The following is a 19,370-nucleotide window of genomic DNA, read 5'->3' as shown; positions in this document are numbered from 1 at the left end:
GAAAGTGTGAATCTGGAATGCGGCCCACATTTAAAGAAAGGCTCTGCAGCACATACGAGCCAACAAACCACCGAGACCAGCTCTGTCCTACTTCATGATGAAGTCTGCTTTTATTGAAGCTCCTACTTATTTTTTCTACTAAAAACAGTTTTTTATTCAAACTGCTGCTGCACAACAACCCATCAAAGGAGTAATAATTTATGATTTCATTATTTAATATTTGTTGTTTGAAAGTTACAGATCGGTTGTCTTGGACACACAGGCTAAACACGTTTAACTGTTTGTTTGTTTTTTTATGCTTAATTGCTTTAATTTATTTTGACTCCAAATTAATGATTCAAGTTTGAACCATTAAGTGACTTTAATTATCTGTTGTGCAGCAGCTTTAACTTGAACTACACTTTAATTAGTTTAGTAATATGCATGTGCATTACTTTGTGTGTCGGTGGAATGACTCCACTAATTTAAAGTTTGAGGAACATTCGTGCACACTTTTTTTAGATATAAACTTTTGAATTCATTTCTGCTCCAGTATCAGGGCATAAACATGATAAAATACAACACAAGGAAAACAATGCAGGGTCCCCCTTTGGTAGATCAAAATATTTTCTAAGTCCACCCCACCTCTCGCCTTCCACATGAACCCATAAACATCCATCTATAAACACTCAAACACACCATCAGCCACAACCTTTGCTGACATATTCACTAACGCTTTGTTTGAACCCACCGCTTCAAATTCATCTTAAAGGCTTTATAAGCGATTTTTCACACTTAAATGTAATAGAAATCAAGTATATCCTCTGAAAATAACTCTGTGAGTCATGACTGTCTACAATGGGTTGTGATGCTTTCCGAGTTTTCCCGAGTCCTATCTTCAATTTGTTTACATCGCCGGGACGGCCGGCTGACTCCTCCCCTCGTGTATTAAAGTTGTTTAATTGAGGGACTAGAGAAAAGAAGAATAACATACTGTACTCACTGCTTAACTGTGTTTCTATATCACGCTCATTTCAGGTAAATTTACATGCAGTGTGAAGATACGAGCATAATAAAGATCACTAGCATTAGCATGCTAACACAACAATGCACCGCGAGTTGTTTTGGTTTCATGCTGGTGCTCAAGGGCGACATCTGCTGGATCAAAAAATCGCATATAAAGCCTTTAAGCACATTTATAAAGCTTTATCGTTGCATTTATGGGGCGCTGAAAGCTTAGCGGTTATGATGCGTGAACCTTGAACAGAGGCTGTAGTCCTCAGCACAGCGGGCGTGGGTTTGAATCCGACCTCGGCTCTTTTCCGCCTGTCATCCCCCCAAACTCTTCTCCCAACATCTCCTGTCTCTCTTCAGCTGTCCTATCTCAAAAAGGCAAAATGGCCCCAAAAATATCTTTAAAAAAACAAAAACCAATGCATTCATTCAAGGTTCTTTAACAGTCCTCAAAAGTGATTTTGAGCATTCATAACAACGTATAGCAATGTTTAAGAAGTGTTATAAGCACTGAAAATAATGTATTATGGTGGTAAGATTTATAATTCATTTTAGGTTCATGCAAAACTAACAACAACGTCTTCTGAATTCTGGGTTTCATAACACGTAACTCCCATGTCAGCTATATTCGTTTTTGTCCCATATGAAAGCTTCTGTGAGGAACTGTCCGGTTGTGTTGATTTTGGCGCCCCCTATGGCCAAAGCAGGATGATCTTTTTGTGGCTCATTTTGTCCTGTACGTGCACTAGTTGTGTCGTCTGACATTTAAAAAAGAATTGCTCTTTTATGTTGATATGCAGCTCACAATAGTTATTGAGAGTGGAATTATTTGTAAAGGTTTGTTTCTGCAGTTTGATTTTAATCGACTTGTCTGACACCGACCCACTGGCCGGGGTGACAGGTATATAGAATAACTCAATTAGACAATCAGTCTTGTCCCTGGATGTCTTGTTTGTGTTCAGGGGGCATAAAGAGGCAATGGTAATCATTTCAGTGTGTTTCATAACCAGCTCCTCACTGGAACTTTAAAAAAACGAACTCATTTATTGAACATATCTTTATTTATTCACCAGTTTCCATCTGTTATTTTTGTGACTCAAAGCTGCTGCAAAAAATGTGCTGCTGAACCTTCCGATTTCCACAACCCCCTTTTTTGCGCATTTTTTAAATGTGTTTACGGGCCCCTCACAAGCTCGTCGGACCTTTTTTCAAGTCTTTGCCCCAGGTGGCTCATATTCCTCTGCTCCCCTTTTCTGCTGACACTTTGTGAGTGGGTGTCTGCCTGAGGAGAAGCTCTCAAACTTCAGCATCTGTTGTTTGAAGGTGCTTTATTTAACATCGCCAGACAAGAAAGTGTGGGGTTTATATAAAGCTCTCTTGTCCTCATTAGAAACGGTGAATGACTTCTTTTCCCTCTGTGATTTATTTGGGAGAAGCTGCCACCAGAGACCTCGAGTTACACCGGAGCTCACCGGTGTTTTGAACGTAATTAGTTTGACAATAGTGTCTCATTAATATGTTGGGTAGAATGCTGAATGAAATGCTGTTTCCAAATAGTTTCTTTAAATACCAAGACAATAATTTGACTTGAGTACAGGGCCGCCCATAAGGGTGGTGGTGGTGGTGGGGGGGGTCTCAATAGAGACAACAAAAACCTTGTGCAACCACAATATGACCACAATTTATTTTGATCCCAAATACTCACCGTTTCTTATTTGAAGAAAAGCAAACGTCTTATAAATGATGCTTTAGTAATATGTTGTCTGTCTCAAAATGTTAACCCCCTCTCTTAAAGGACAGGTTAGTCATTTTTTACTTGATGAATGGACTGTACAGTCCAATTTGAATTGTGGGTGGGGAAAACATGACCTCAACTATTTGCCTACATTTGGGAGTGATACCTTGCCTAACAGGACACAAGAACGGTTGCCACAAAGGGTTAAAAAATGACTGACATTGGGATGATTAGGGATTGAATAAATCAGATTTGGGACTGGTCAGATGACTGGATCTTTCAGGGGGCCAGCCATTTCTGGGGTCTCGTATTTGCCAGAAAATAGTTAAAGCTTTTGAAAGATCTGTCGTATACACTGGAGGGTTAAAGCTGATTTGAATCTGCAGACTTTTCCATTTCCTTTAATACATCCTGTATCAGAGCCAGAGCGCCTTCTCTCCTCATATGTGTATGCATACTCAAACAGAAAAATCCATTTCATCCCGCTGAGAAGCCATCATTGTAGTGTTCCTGTTACCACTGCTGAATACAAGGTGCACTATGTGCTCTGAAGAACCATCATTTGACCGTGTGCTTTCTGTCTAAGATGATAAATCGCTCTCCAAACACAAAGAAATGGAGTAAGTAATATTCAATAAAAATGCAAGTTTTAGAATGATACCAATGTTATTTTCTCTTGTGCTTTCTCTCGTCTCTCGTGCTTTCTTCTAGTTTTTCCCAAGGCTTCAGCGACACTCTCTAAGGACCATTACCTTTGCTACAGTACGGTACCACTCTCTGCTTACAATAACAGAAACATGATGGTGTTCATTACAGCCTTAGCTCAGTGCTAATGGGCGTTCGGCCCGCTACACGGTAACTTGAAGATCTCACTTGTTGTTGGAAATGTGCAGTTTGAATTGATTCTATGTGAGAAGCTCAGGGTGTGTTTAAAGTGACAGACGAGAAAAACTAATGAGCATTAATGACTTTTAACTATTAGACAACTCCTAATTACTGATCAATAACTTCTAACTAGAGTAAAAATGGTTTCTAAACATAAAGGCAGTTACAAGCAGGCCTTCAGGGTGATTATTAAAGTTTTTACAATAATGTACCCCTTTTGAAATCGCCTTTTAGACAAGTACTTCATTAGCGACCAAACTTCTTTTGTAGGCAATAAAGCTTGTATGAAGCAGTAAGAAGTCAGATGCTACCCTTAAGTACATGGACTACAACTGTGTAACTAAACTACACTTAATGATATCTGCACGGTTGATAAAATAATAAAATGTTGGGTCATTTATCTTGGCAAAGACGCACAAAGATGGGGGGGGGGAAACACTGGTAAAGAATTGATTTCTGCATTTGTTGTCTTACCAAAGTATTGTCAACCTTTCTGTTGATGCTCTAGTTAAAGGAAAGAGACGAATGCCAAAAAATATAAAAAGTCCCTAAATAGAAATCTCAGATAGCTCAATTTAAACAAAATGAATAAACATTATACAACAAGGGGCGGCTGTGGCGCAGTTGGTAGAGTGGGTCGTCTCCCAACCAGAAGGTCGTGAGCTCGATCCCCAGCTCCTGCAGCAACATGTCCGATGTGTCCTTGGGCAAGACACTTAATCCAAAATTGCTCCCGCTGCTTTGTGAGCTGAGTACAAATCTGTAAGACTAGGATTAGTTGCTTCTGATGATCACCTTACATAGCAGCCTCTGCCATCAGTGTGTGCATGTGTAGGTGTGACATGCGGTGTGAAGTGCTTTAGTAGGCAGAGGACTACAAGCTCAAGTCCACTTACCATTTAACAAAGCTCAGATATTATATTATATTCCACTGTTGGAAGTTACCCAGTAAATCATGACAGTGCGGTTATACTTGCACAATACCAGGACCCTGACACTGAGGCAGCTACGTGGAATTATTTTATTTTAGCATTAGCACCTGTGCTTTCCCTGCAGTGAGATGTCAGACTTTATCCATGAGAAAGTCCTTTTATGCAAGAATCCAAGGCCTCGTTTTAACCAGAAAAGATTCTAGTATCTGGGAGCTTCAACAGCTGCTGAGTCAATGTCCTGGCAGAAACCCCATCATGAATACAAAGTAACAAACAAATCAGCGACAAGGTTACTGAACCACAACCAAATACAACAAGGTCAAACATTAAAAGCACAGGTGTAAATCTGCCTGGAGCAGACCTGTGGACACTGGAGGAACATCAGGGTTTTACGACTGAGGCTGGGGACACTGTGATCTACTGAGAACAGCTTAACAATGGTAAAGAGAACTGTTGAAAACATGGCATCACACTGTGATGCCTGTTGGCCAAAACAACAACAACAAGCTTTTGGGATGTTTCTTTGCAAACCTGGGGGGGGGGGGGTTTAGAGGCAGAGAGGATATAAAAGCAGCACAAAAACACACAAAAAAAAACCACGAGAGGAATCATGCTGCAACAAGCAAGTGTAATGCAATTTGGAAGATTTAATGCCTAAAAAGATAATGACCCCAAACACAAAGACAAAGCTATGCAAAAATACATACATAAACTTGCAAAAGTTAGAGTCTAGACCTTAATGACACGAATAAACCCTCTAGTGAACTTTATTTATACGGCTCTTTTCAGTGAGGTTGTAATGTTGCAGTTAAGCAAGGGCAAGCAATTAAATTACAGCGGGATAAAAAAAACAAATTTAGATAAATTCACAAAATTGGTTAAACAACAAAAAATCAAGGTGCAACAAATTGTGAAAGTGGTCAAATCCTACCAGTCCAAACTGCATTTGCTAGAAGCTGCGAAAGGACAGACCTATTTAATATTGGGCAATAATAATAAGCTCCTCTTTATATTTGTACTTTGGATCTATTTAAGAATTTGTTTCCACTCTGGCATTAAAAAAATTCTGTGATTTTAAAGCTGTTAAACAATTCAACTTGAGGAAGTCCAACTGGGGTTCCAATTTTTTTTATCCTCACTGTACCCTGCTCATTGAATCACAATAAGTTTATTCTTCTCCAAATGTGCGATGGGAATCTAAAGTTTCATCTATGATATCATTCACTTATCAAGAGTACCCAGTGCACACTCGCTGTCTAACTTTGCAGTTGAAAGGGGATATCGGGTGAAGCATTTCAGCAGTGGTAATATTACATGGTTTAACTGACAGCTTCTTCAATAGACACTCAGTGATTTGTGCTCAGGCATTATGCTTCACCCTCTCTCTCCTCAAAGCGTTGGGAAATAAATCGCTTAATTGAGAGGATTTCCAAAGGCTTTGGTGGGGTTGGGGGGGGGGGGATGTGGAGCTGTGAGCTAGCTCCGTCTCGCCAAGAGGAAATGTATTTACAACGCACTCTATCCCCGTCTCATTTGTCATTTTCGGCCTGGAATAATGTGTACATTTTCCGTCTCTCTTGACACACTTTCATTTGCCGGGAGGTTGCAAATGTGCACGCTTCTCTTTTAAATGTCTCCTGCGCATTATAAAAGAAGGGGAATATTTTCCATAAATCAACAGTGTGCATAAATCCAATCACAAGTGTCAGCGGGGTAGCTGTGGCTTTTTTTTTTTATTCCCAAATGGAGACTTACTACATGGACATGGTTATCAGTTTATTTTCTATGTTAATGTGGCAGACAGTCCTGTCCTAAAAATCATCCAGGAGTGGGTCCTTCTAATATTCACTACTTTTTTTGTTGTTGCTTGAATTTCCACGAAGGTTTAAAAAAGTTATATATTTTTTAGGTTAGGAATGTGAGTATGTTGAGTGTGGATGACTCTTCAAACTGAGTTTACAGCCAAGTAAATGCTAACGTGCTCAAATTGACCAGGCTATACTAGTTTAAAAAGGTTTCAGGTGTGTTTGACTTTGACCATGCTTGCCGTTTTAAAGTGCGGTTTTCTTATTTTAAACCTTTTTAATCGGTAAAGACTCCGACTTTTCCATTAACTGGCATTCATTCAGATGACATTTTTTTTCACCCAGAAAGGGGCGGGGTCGTCATCGTTTGGGCAAAGTACCTGGATGTGTTGCTCTCATCAATAGCTTGATGCATTAGCATGCTAGCATAGTTGTAATGATAATTCTGTGCTAGTGTTAAGCTAGTTTAATACCTGTTTGTTATTTTACCATGTTAAGTATTTTACTTTTGTCATTTAGCATGCTAACATGCTCACACTGACGATGCTGGCATACTAACAGTTAATGCACCATGATCACAAACTTGGTTGAGTATATTAGAAATCAAAAAAAAATGCTCACAAAGACAATGCTCTCATTTTTATGTTCTTCAAAATTCGAAAAAAATGATTTACACTTGATTGACGTGTGAAACTGAATCTATAGCCGCCTGGCTGTTGAAGTGTCTTGTAAACAAACATGTAGCCTCCCTGGCAGTCGATCCATGTCAGCATGACAGTGGAGTGTCGTGTGTATCTGTCACTGATAGTGTCATGCAGGAAGCATGATGCCTCTTTCTCTCTGGGCAGACTTGTCACTGAGTGCTTCAGTAAATTGACTGAATAAATTGTGTTCATGACAGAACAAACATCTCGCGGTGGCAGGGAGTGAGTTATTTTAATCTGTAGTGTGAGCATCGACATCTCTCTCTCTCGAGAAATATTAACTAAAGACTGTCCACTGAACAGAGTTCTAGAAGTGTTATTGATTAATTCTGTTTTTTTTTTTTAAAACACAAGAATAGATGAATCACCAACGACAAGACACTTAAGAATGATTCCAGTTGTCAACCTTATTTAAAGCAAGGCAGGATAAGGGAAATGATGACTCAGCTGAAGTTGCATGTTTGTTAAAGAGTAAATTAGAGCTGAAGCAATAAATCACCTTATCAATTTGTCTTTACCTGTTTGGATATTTACTTGGTTTACTCAATTTTCAAGCAAAAATTCCACAAAGGGCACATTTGCAGATTTGGCAAGTTGGGAATTCAGAACTAAGATGAGATTTTTTTTAAAACAATTTCTATTTAGCTGTATACTTTGAATGACTTTTCGATTAAGCAGAAACTAATCAATAATGTAAATATGAATTCCTGGGGCACAGATGACGGTTGGGTCGCTCCCCATGTGCGGAGGCTGTGGTTTTACAAGCAGGGTTTGGTTCATAAAGTAACCTGCTCTGCCCAGTTTGGGATCCAGCCCTTGCGTTTTATGACATCACCTCGGGCTCTTGGACCTTTCACAGCTTCCTGGTGAAAGTAATCATAAGTTGAAGCCTTGCTATAGGAAAGCCGCAGCAATTACTGACACAAGTTGATTTTGAGTTGCTGTTTGTAAAGTTTCAACCATTTTATGTTGTTTAAAGGGAGATTTTGCTGATGGCAATCTGTCCTCTGAGCATGTTTCCAATCTGTCAAAAGCACCTGAAGTAATCACCTGCACTGTAAGCTATGAGCCGAGTCTTTGATTGAACACTTTAATGCTGTTTTTCTGCACTGCCTCAAACTTTACACTCCTCTCACACACTCAATCACTCTTTTATCAGGAGCTGCTGTCACTAGAGCTCTTACAGGCACACAGAGGAGTCGACACTGGACTCTAAAGCACAGCAGATCTGTTGGCGTTTTACATCAGAGCCTGTAAGCAGGCGTGTTACTTTGTGCTGCATTCAGCACTAAATACAAAATGTTCGCTCTGCACACAGGCTTATTATCCCGGTTTGATGGAGGGAGCCAAGTGCTGGTGATCTATATTAGCTGAGGCTATTATGAAGCACAGGGTTTTCCCAGGCATTTGGGTTGCTAGGAAACGTTACCTCGAGATCGGGGGTGGAGGATTTGTGTGATGAGGAAGCAGAGTTTCCGGATACTTTCAGCTTCACGTGGCAATAACTGAGAAGAGCCATCGGCATGTTGTCCCAATAGCATAATATTGATTTGAGCCAGCTTATCTTAACATAGAAATGTGGTCTTTTTAATCTCTTGTCTTGAGTTTTGAGCTCCTTCAAAAGTATTTCAGGATCAGCTTTGTTGGCCAGGTATTCTCACACATAGAAGGAATTTGACTTTGGTAGACTGTGCTCTCTATGTACTAAAGAATAACATCAAATATTAAACTATAAACAAACAAACAAAAACGTGTACAAGCCTTCATGAGACAACAGTGCAGTGGTGAAGAATGAACATAATAAATTATTGGTATAAATTATGTCATTATGTAAAAGATAGATTAATCCACATGAGGTAGATCCATCAAGTAAGTAGTAAATAAGTAGTGTGGAAAAAGATGAGGAGGATAACAATAATCAGCAGATTAAGTGACTGACCATAAAATGTGTATAAATAATCGTATTTGTATTCACAGTGGGTGTTTTGTTACAGTGACAGTTCTGACACTCTGTGACTGTGAAGTGTTCATCAGAGTGACAGCCTCGGGTCTGGTTGTTTTGGTGTACAGTGAAGTGGAACGCCTACCGGAGGGGAGGAGCTTGACCAGTTAGTGACCGGGGTGTGTGTGGGGTCTGCGGTGATGTCACCTGCCTGTTAAGTGACCCTGGACTGATATGAGTCCTCGAGGGCAGGTTAGCACCGGTGATTTTCTCTGCAGATCTAACAATCTGTTACAGTCTGTTTCGGTCCTGTTTGGTTGCAGATCCAAACCAAACAGTGATGTATGTGCACACGTGCAGAGAACTGACTGAATAATGGCGGTGTAAAACATGATCAGCAGCTCCTTAGGCAGGTTGAACTTCCTGAGCTGATGCAGGAAGTACATCCTCTGCTGTGCTTTTTTTTCTGGTAGTGTGTATGAGGGTCCACTTTAGGTCCTGGGAGATTGTGGAAAGTGTCTACAGTTTGACACTGTGCTGTTGAGTATGGAGTCATCTCCACAGTCTTGAGCGAGTTTAGCTCCAGATGGTTCTGACCGCACCAGAGGGCCAGCTGTTCCACCTTCCGTCTGTAAGCAGACTCGTCACCGTCCCGGGTGAGACCTATGACGGTGACAAGTCTGAATACTTCAGGAGGAAGGTAACCCTGGGCTGCAGGGAAAAGAACAGTGGGGAGAGGACGCACCCCTGGGGGGCGCCAGTGCAGATTGTCCATGTGCTGGATGTGATGCTCCCCAGTCTCACCTGCTGCCTCCTCTCTTGCAAACATTTAATTATTTTATGTTTCATAGATCACCACCAATAGGGACAAACTCATAACAATGACTCTACTGAGAAAGGGTATTTTATCATAGTTTTGACTGTTAAATGGCAAAATATGATTAATTATCATACACACCCATGCTTACATGTGACATTTAAACACATCCTCAACTTTTTGACCTTTTCAGAGCAGGATTTATTCATTTATTATTGGAATATGATTAATAACTCGTAAGCTTAAGTTATTGTAAAGGTTTTTGAAGACTATCCTTATTTAGTCAGTCAGTTAGTTGTACAAATATAAAAATACAGATGACATGGATGTGCTGCAGAAGGGTTAAACAAACCATAAACAAATGTTGCATCTGTTTACTTACAAAGCTGCGTATTGATCCACAAATCTACCTACATATATATATCTGTGCATACATCCACTAAAGGTATGTAAACATACTCACACATAAACAAATCGTGTTTGTCATTACAAATATTGTTTGTTTTGATACGTCCGCAGCATCAGCATTTCTGAACAGCTGGAGAACAAAATTTAATACACAGATCAGTTTCTATTTTAAGATGTATTTTGCCTCTAAAAAAACGTAGTGATATATGTTTTTGTGGTGATTTAGGTTTATTTAGTGACTCTAAAGGTGTCATGTGTAAAGCAATGCTGCCCTCATCTGGACACTAGTATTAGTGCATCCTGCCTCTGCCTGCCACATCAAACTGTCCAGATGAGTAACTTCGACAGTGGACTAAACCTTTAGCTTGTTTGTTTATATTTTAAAGTCAAATTAATAGCCATGCTTCATCAAATTATAAGCACAGTTTTAATATTTAGAAGCAGAATGTGATTTTGGCCCTACCAGACCAGGCACATCCGATCTCCCTGAGGAGCTTTTTAGAAGCAGAGGTGTAAATGTTCCCCAGTGGAGGAAAGAATTAAGCTAATGCCACCAGAAGCGGTGAAGCAGAAGGACACCTTGGATGTATTTCTCCCTCAGCCGGCGTGCTGTCTGCAGGGCTGCTGCCTCCTGAGCCCGTGGACACAAACTGTCTGGGCCGAACAGTAATTGGTCAGAGGGGATTCCACAAAGAGGAACGTCTGATTAGCAAGAAAAAGATTCTCCTCCTCTGGCCCTGCAGGTAGACGACTACGTGGAGATATTAATGTGCGAGCAAAAAATGAAATTTGGGACTAGGCTGTTTACCCAAATGTCTTTGAAGCAAACTAAAGAGTTCCCTACTCTCAAATAAACATCACTCAGATGTTCAGATTCCACTAAGCAGAAGTCAGTTTGCTTTCACATCTCTAAAAGGAGAAAAACTCTCTACGCCTACATTCAAATCAGAGTCAAAGATGTAGATTAATTTAAACTAGAATTATCTAAAACTTTTGTAAAAGTATGTTGTTAGCCTTTTATAATGAGTTCTTCATTCAGAGCCTATATGTGCTCATGGCAGATGACTGCACACCAATCAGTCTGGTTCTATGGAGGTTTCTGCCTGGGAAAAGGAAGATTTTTTTTGCCGCTGTTGCAAACATCTCGCCAAATTTTGGATTACTGTTGTTGTTTTTTTTTCTTAATTTAAACTTTGTTGAACCAGGTTAGTCCCATTAATCATCAGACTTCTCTTTTACATGACACACATAGTTGGCACAATAAACACATCAAATCAAAGAAGGATGTATTAACATTAAATGATAAAAAATAACTTTTGACATAAACAGTATGAACTCCATACATGAACCATAGATTTAAAATACTTCATTGTAAATATATGTTCTGAAGGTTATTATAAGTCAGCAGATTGTCAAAGCAGCAGATGCAGAAAAGGTAAGTACATTGTTCTTTTTTTTTTTTACATTACTCACCCCTTTAAACTCTTAAAAAATGGGCTTTGAAGAAAGTGCGGATCTCAGCTGGAGATCCTATTATTAATGTGTCTTGCGATGGATTTGTCTTTGGCATCCAGAAGAATAACGACAAGTGGGTTTAGAAATGAAGGATCCTCCGAGGCCACACAGTCACTCTGCCTGCCAAGTCTGGCATCACAACTCTTCAAGTGTCTTTAATCTCCTTTCCTCTCCTGCAAACTCAGGGAGCTGCAGAGGAGCTCACTTTCTGCAAGAGGCTGCTTTTTTTTTGTATTTTCACACTAAACTCTGCTCCCTTGTGCATCCTTAATGGGCGTTAAACTGTGGTGCCTGTTGTGCTTTGCTCCTCCACTGGAGGGAGACGTAGAGCAGAAAAAAGCTCCTGCATATTCAAATGGATAATCTGTTTTTTGAATTCAGAATTTATGGTTTTGGCCTTTCATTGTTATATTATGTAGGTGCTTCAAGTAGAAGGGTAATTACTTTAAAGCAATAAAAATGAATGCGTACAAGTTATGGTTCAAGCCAAGGCTGGAACAGGTCTGATTCAACCCCTGGGGGCTTGGATGAATCCAGCCAGTTATTACCTTGAAAAAAAAAAGTGCTGATGCATGCTTACAGGCAGAGAAACTGTGTGTGTGAGTGTTTGTGTGTGAGTGTGTGAGTGTGTGTCTGATTCTCCCCTCTCACCTGCAGCAGTGCTTCTCCTCCACGCTCAGCCTGAAGGGGCCTGCGGTGGTGCCTCTCTGACCCCACCGCGATTGACTCGATCGCCCAAAGAAAAGCTCCCATGACCTTAAAAAGCTGGAGGAAACAGGGGATGAAGACAGACATGGCAGGGTAACAATAGACCTCCACCCCCATCCCTCCCCCCCCCCCCCCCCCCCCCCCCCACACACACACACACACACATACACAGCCAGCCTGTTTGAATTATTACTCTTCAGTGACACAGGGGGCTTGGGATTGTCACATTTGACATCTTGTGACTTAATTTGAGGGGTCAAAAACAACACAAAATATCAATCAAAGGCTTTGAAACCCATTTCTTTCCCCTAATTTCTGATATTTTCCTATTTGAATTCACAAGAACTAACAACTTCAGTATATTAAATGTCCTCTTAGGGTTTTAAAACAGTAATTTTCTTACAGATATAAACTACATATTCGATTATAAAGTCATAGCGGGATCCTGATACCCCTACAATACAAAACCCTCATCAAGATTCTAAATATGTTAGTGTCAGTCTGAGGAGGATCACACAGTCTTTCCTGGGTTTTTCTCTTTCACATTCAGAAGTCCACTCAGCAGTCATCAGTAATTAGCTGTACTGGCTGTTAAACACCTAACAGGTTGTGTTGTTTTCATCTGGGGGTTAAATGCCACTCCCCCCCTGCGGAGTGCACCGCTGTACAGCCTGTGGTCGGGACAACACCTCCGAGCCAAACAATTACATCAAGGTCATGGAGAGGAGGAATGTTGTGCCGATTAGAGCAGGAGTCCAGCAGCTACCTGTGCAGACCACGACTCACTGGACTGACCACAGAGATGAATCATATTATCTTCCAGATGTTTTTTAGACGCCAAAGAACGAGCGTAGAGACCAAATCAGCTGGAAAATGCGAAAAGTTAAACATGTTTTAAATATTATTTTTAGTTCTGAATTATATGGTCGCTTATACAAACCCAACAGAGCAACTAAAGTATCGCTGTGCTCGGCTGTTGTGGCCTCTTCCTCTCTCCCCTCCATCGAAACTCGGACCATTTGCCTGCCAGAGGTCGGCTCCAGAAACAACCAGGATCCCTGGTGAAAAAGAAAGAAAAAGTCTGAGCTGGTTTTTATCCTTAGAATTAACTATGTGCTTACTGCATAGTCCTACGAATATACATATCTAGGACAAATAAATGCACATTGCAGCTTATAATTCTGTATAAGGCTACTTGACAACTCAAAAGTATTTTTTTAAGTCTATTTTTAATCGCCCCCATCGAAGCATTCGACATTTTTATGTAAAAAATGAGAGAGGTTTTATTTGCAATTTCAATTATTTCAAAAAGTAAAACTATGTATTCCCTTACTGAAAGGTTTAGTGAGAAAAATCTGTCGAACTTTTTTTTATTTAAAGTTGTAAAATGTTAAAATATCGATGACGTAATTACAAGACAGACGTGTCTTTATTAATAAAAAAAAAGATGAGCCTGCTGGGGGTATTTTTTTCCACGAGTCACTTGTTGACACTAAACTTGCGGCACTCGTCCAATGTTTATTGCAAACGAATGTCTCTAAAGTGAATGCGACTTGTTACAAACACGCGGGTCCTCGGTGTTTGGGTTTGACACTATGGTGAAGAAAGTTAAACAAGTTCTGACATGTTCACAACCAGTGCGCGAAAACAAGGGGATTGTTAGACTATAGTCTAACAAGTATTTATAGTTCATTAGAAGTGCTCATAAAAAGTAGCCAATTTTACACATTATATTAAATATACTGATATTTTAGAGTCAGATTATCTCAGAGTTTGTTAGTTAGTAAATGTAGGGTAGATGTTTGCTGTTTATGCCAAAGATCACCATAGTAACTTGAGATCAAAATCAGAATTGTAGGTTAAATTTTTATATCCTGACAAAAAGTGCAGGCAAAAATAAAAATGTTAGTATTCATTTGTAAGCTGACATTCAATACATCATCATAATAAATTAATCAAAAAGTGTCATGTGAAAAATTTTGCCAAAAAAAGGCTTGTGCGTAATTACGCACGGGCAATAGTTATATGTCACTAGCATGCTTTAATGATAATCTACCTTTAAATAACACGAGACTCAGCGTCGCAGTTGAAGGCAGTATCGATGCTTTTTGATAGGGAGGTGAGGGTCTGTAGTGGGACAGAAAGAGGGGTGGGACCATCCCCAAACTTCTCTTCAATGGGCTACCTGTAGCGTCTCCGCGCGTTGCGCATAAATACTCCTCCCTCTGAGGATGAGTTCAGTCCTAAGGAAGAGACTCACTCTGAAATCACGTTTTGGGAATTTGTCTCGGGCGGATTATGAACGCTTTTGGACACCAACCATCAAACCAGCAGACCAGCCCCATTCAGCACCACAGCGCACAGGAGATCCTGGACATGGCCGTGTACTGCGACAACTACGGTGTATACCAACAGAACCTCCACCACCACCCTCAGAGGCCGCCAACTCATCCCTCCAGCTACGGCCTCGGAGACTACACCTCTCCGTCCGCGAACCCGTACCTGTGGCTGAATGGACCCAGCATCAACTCCTCTCCGTACCTCCCAGGGAACAACGGCACCTCCTACATCCAGTCCGGATACGGGTCCAACCAGAGGCAGTTCTTACCGCCTCCTCCAACCGGGTTTGGTGGAGCAGACCTGGGCTGGCTGTCCATATCCAGTCAGCAGGAACTCTTTAAGATGGTCAGACCACCTTATTCATACTCTGCGCTGATAGCCATGGCCATTCAGAACGCGCAGGACAAAAAGTTAACTCTCAGCCAGATTTATCAGTATGTGGCGGAGAACTTCCCTTTCTACAAGAAGAGCAAAGCTGGATGGCAGAATTCAATCCGTCACAATTTGTCTCTGAACGACTGTTTCAAAAAAGTGGCACGGGACGAGGATGACCCTGGTAAGTGTGAACTTTACTCAAAAATGAATCATTTATGAGATATTTCATTTAAAAAAGTTTTTTTTAGATAAACTCACACTACGCAGTTAAATACACTTGGAAGAGGTGTCACTTGTCATTTTGATTAGAAATATAGTTAACGTCAAAATCGTCATGTGTTGTGAATTTGGTGAGTTGACGTTTAACCCTTTCTCTTGTCTTGCAGGTAAAGGAAACTACTGGACGCTGGACCCAAACTGTGAGAAAATGTTCGATAACGGGAACTTCAGGCGGAAGAGGAAGAGGAGATCAGACATTACCGGCCCTGAAAGCACCTCTCTCCCGGTGAAGTCAGAAGACAGCCCGCAAAACAAGCTCTCCGACACCGCCAGCCTCGTCAGCTCCTCCCCGCCCAGTCTGCACGGCTCCCCGGCCTCCACGGAGCCCAAGTCGTCGCCGTCTCCCTCCGCGGAGCACAGCCCGTGTTTCGGCAGCTTCGTGTCCAGCGTGAACGCGCTGCTGGCGGGCAGCGGCAGCGAGGTGTCCCGGGGAGGGGAGCGGGAGTACGGCTCCGGGCATCACGGCGGACTGAGTCACAGCAGAGAGGGGGGCATGTCCGGACTGGGCTCGTACTCGCCCTCATTAATCTCCCCTCTGAACTCTGAAAACAACAGAATGAACTATTACACATCAGTACAGAGCTTGTCCAACCATTTCAGTGTGAATAACCTCATATACAACCGGGAAGGAACTGAGGTGTGAACTGGAAAAGTATTTTATCACTCAATGTTAACATTCACCTTTCTTTGGGAGCATGCTCAAATAAACTGGTTTAGTAGGCCTCGAATTTGAATCTAGCACTGGGACTGAGCTTCCTAACTGGGAAACATATTGTTATCTGGTGCTTTGTAAAGAAATGGTCATGCTCCCAAAGTGCCATATTTTCAGTGGGTTGTCCATCAACTGGCAACAAAAATGTTCACATGTAAAAACTATGATTGTGTACTTTTCTAATATGTTTTTGTTATACTTATTGTAGCTGCTCTGTGTCTTTGTTAAAAAAAAAAAAAAAAAAAGACACCTTTGTACAGAAATTATTTTCATAAGAAGAAACGTGCCATGTATTTTAGACTGAATTGTGTTTTCTGTTTTATTTAAACTCATGTTGATGTTTGAATAAAAGTCATCTATTTTAACTCCATGATTGCATCTTATGACTCATTCTCAGTGTTCTTGAGAGAGAAAATCAGAGAATGAACCGTGGCTGTTTGAACTCTGTGTTTTAAAATCTGATGCCTGATTCATCCTTTTATTTTTAAACACAATATATTTATCTCATATCTGTGGCTTTTTTAAAAAGTTATTTTACACCTTTTCTTAATTTTTCCCTATGAAGACGTCTTTCTTATTCCTCTAATTACTGTGTTGGGACTATATTTGATAGCAGTCCAAACACTTATATTGTTTTGTCAGTTTTACTTTAATATAAAATATTTTTTTTAAAGCTGAATGACATCCTTGTTACTCATCATAGCCTTCAAAAAGTTAATTATTGCTTGTTATACTATAACTTCATCCTTGTTTTTGTAGCTTTTCAATATAAATCAGGAGTTTCAAATGTTTTTCAGCCCCTGCTGTTCTTTTTGTTCCTCACACACTGACTCACAGATGCAAAACAAAAAGGCTTTAAAAATATCCTGATGAAGTTCTCAAACATGTTTCTGTTGCCCCAGAGAGTGTTTGATAAACCCAAATGTTTTTTAGACCTGTCAGGAAATCTGAAGTCAAGTGGCTGTAAGCAGTAAAGTGTGTGAGACAGAGACATTTTCCGCTTGTCACTTCCAATCGGCCCATTTCAACAAGCAATCAGACCTTTAACTTACTTCCACCAGGTTCACAAGTTCAGCTTTTTGTCTGGGCTGGACCTGACTCAGACTGTGAGTGTTTGATGTTAACCTGTTGGCTGAATCATACTCCACCTGTCTCCAACTATTCACAAAGTCCTGTCACGCAAAACACAGCCTGTTCCGTGTGTGAATCCCGGTAATGGGATTTGTTTTTTTTCTGTATTGGGACAGAATGTAATGTCCTTTTGTTGTGCTTGTGACCCGGGGGACACACACACAGAAAGCTGCAATCGAGGAGAAAACATGAAGCCGAGGAAATGTTCGAGTGATTTAACACCCGGCTTCTATCTTACGTTCAAACAATATGGATCTGCACGGAATCAAAGCCTGTAAATAAAAGGAAACACCTCTTAATTGGTGTATAATTGAAATCACTCAGGCGCTCCGTGGTCTGGAATAAAAGAAATATTAATTGACAAGACTTTCGTGCCCCATGTTGGAACACAATGGAGGCTGGCAATTGAAGAGATCCCCTCCTGGGCTCAAATGAAAATATTGCCATCTGAAGATCTGGGAACAAATTATCTCCCTCAGGCCACATTTTGCTCTATTATCTGTGGAGCAGACAAAGAGGATTTTTGTCATACAGGAGCCTGTTCTCACAGCAACAACTTTTCTGTAGAAATCCTCATCATGTCCAGTGAATGGAGTGTAAAGCCCTTCACAATAAGAGGCCTTTTAGTTTCTCTTATTACTGTCACCTCCATTCAGTCTAAACTCTTTTTTTTTTCTTTTTTTTTTTACATATTGTTGAAACAATAATTTTTAAATAAAAAATCTTTCATATCACATTTGAAATAAAAGTAATACAATCAGTCTGAACAAGTCTGAAGTACTTTTACTTGAGTACCATTTTTCCAGTTTAGGCTTGGATTTACATTTTGGAGGGAAAAATAATGAATGTTTTAATTACTTTTCTGCCCCCAAAGATTATTTTTATCTACATATTTGACATTTGCAAATCTCAGTCTTGTAAGTGAGATTTTTAATCTAAATGAGATTTTCCTGGTAAAAAAAAAAAAAAAATTACTTTGCAGATTCAGACTCTAAATCATTTCACATTTACTATCTGCAGCAATAGTGACGCTTATATATTTTTTCCTCCATTTTTTTGGACTGGTGTTTCATCATTATCGCAATGTCCTTCATTTATTTATTTTTTAAATGTATGTCAATAAGCAATGCTTTCTCACTCAGTGTGTGTGCTGTTTAACTATTGGATGGAGGCCTGGGTTTAATGACCATGCTCTCACATCATTTTCATGCAGTCAGATGAAGCTCGTGTCTTTAGGTGTTGTGTAAAACATTAAGAACAGCAGCTTCTATAGAAACTGAGTTAGAGCTAAAAATGCACTCTTTAATTGCATACAAATATCAGTAGGGCTGTATTGAACAAAGTATTTGCATATTTTCCCTGTATCGTGTGGGTCTACTTTACAAACTCACAACTGTACTGTAAGTTGTAAATATGTTTATTTGTAAAAGACTGTTTTCTTTTCTTCAGTTTAACACGTTTTGCTGCACAATGACATCGAGGCAGAACTCAACATCAGCTTAGTTTTCCAAGTTCGACTCTGCCCCTCAGTTCTCTGAAATGTAACGCTCCAGCACCCTGCACTGCCTGAAGGCTACACTTACCCCGGCTCACATGAATATCAGTCAGGCCACCGTGTCTCTACTCTGCCTGCTCCAGGGCCCCCCTGGCTCCAGGGCTGAAGGGCCCGGGCCCAGCAGAGTACCTGATGGTGGCCACCTTGCAGACCAACACACACATGCCTAGTGGGCTAAACCCATAATGACGGGTTTCAGCCTCAAAGGGTCATCCCTCCCAGGCGAGGTTGGCTCATTATTGTCGGAGAAGATTGGATTATTTGAATCCCCTTTCTCTTTACGGGACTAGATACACCGGGAAGACATCTGATGCCAGACATTGAGAGCAGGGAAGGGTATTTCTAGCTTCATCTGCACTGACACTAACTTAAGCTGAAAGAATACAATCACAAATCCACAACACGGAACCTGTTGCTTCCGTTAAGATACATTTTAAAATTAGGATATCACTCTAAGATATTTCATCAGATGATCGTCTGCAGCTCGGGACCTGCAGGCCTGACCACGTTAGGGAAGTGAGTGACATGAGCCGG

General features: G+C 40.5%; 1 protein-coding gene across 1 annotated transcript; it reads left to right on the top strand.

Annotated features, from left to right (window-relative positions):
- The first annotated feature begins 14,592 nt into the window (after window positions 1-14,592).
- foxi1 (forkhead box i1) lies at window positions 14,593-16,520 on the top strand. The gene is made up of 2 exons (XM_061028071.1): window positions 14,593-15,340; window positions 15,546-16,520. Exons 1-2 carry the CDS (start codon window positions 14,743-14,745, stop codon window positions 16,079-16,081), a joined length of 1,134 nt encoding a protein of 377 aa, XP_060884054.1. The 5' UTR covers window positions 14,593-14,742; the 3' UTR covers window positions 16,082-16,520.
- The last annotated feature ends 2,850 nt before the right edge of the window (window positions 16,521-19,370 follow it).

The sequence above is a fragment of the Labrus mixtus genome, chromosome 21 (genome assembly GCF_963584025.1).
Source record: "Labrus mixtus chromosome 21, fLabMix1.1, whole genome shotgun sequence".
NCBI classification, from domain to species: domain Eukaryota; kingdom Metazoa; phylum Chordata; class Actinopteri; order Labriformes; family Labridae; genus Labrus; species Labrus mixtus.
This window is presented reverse-complemented; position numbering and strand designations above follow the sequence as displayed.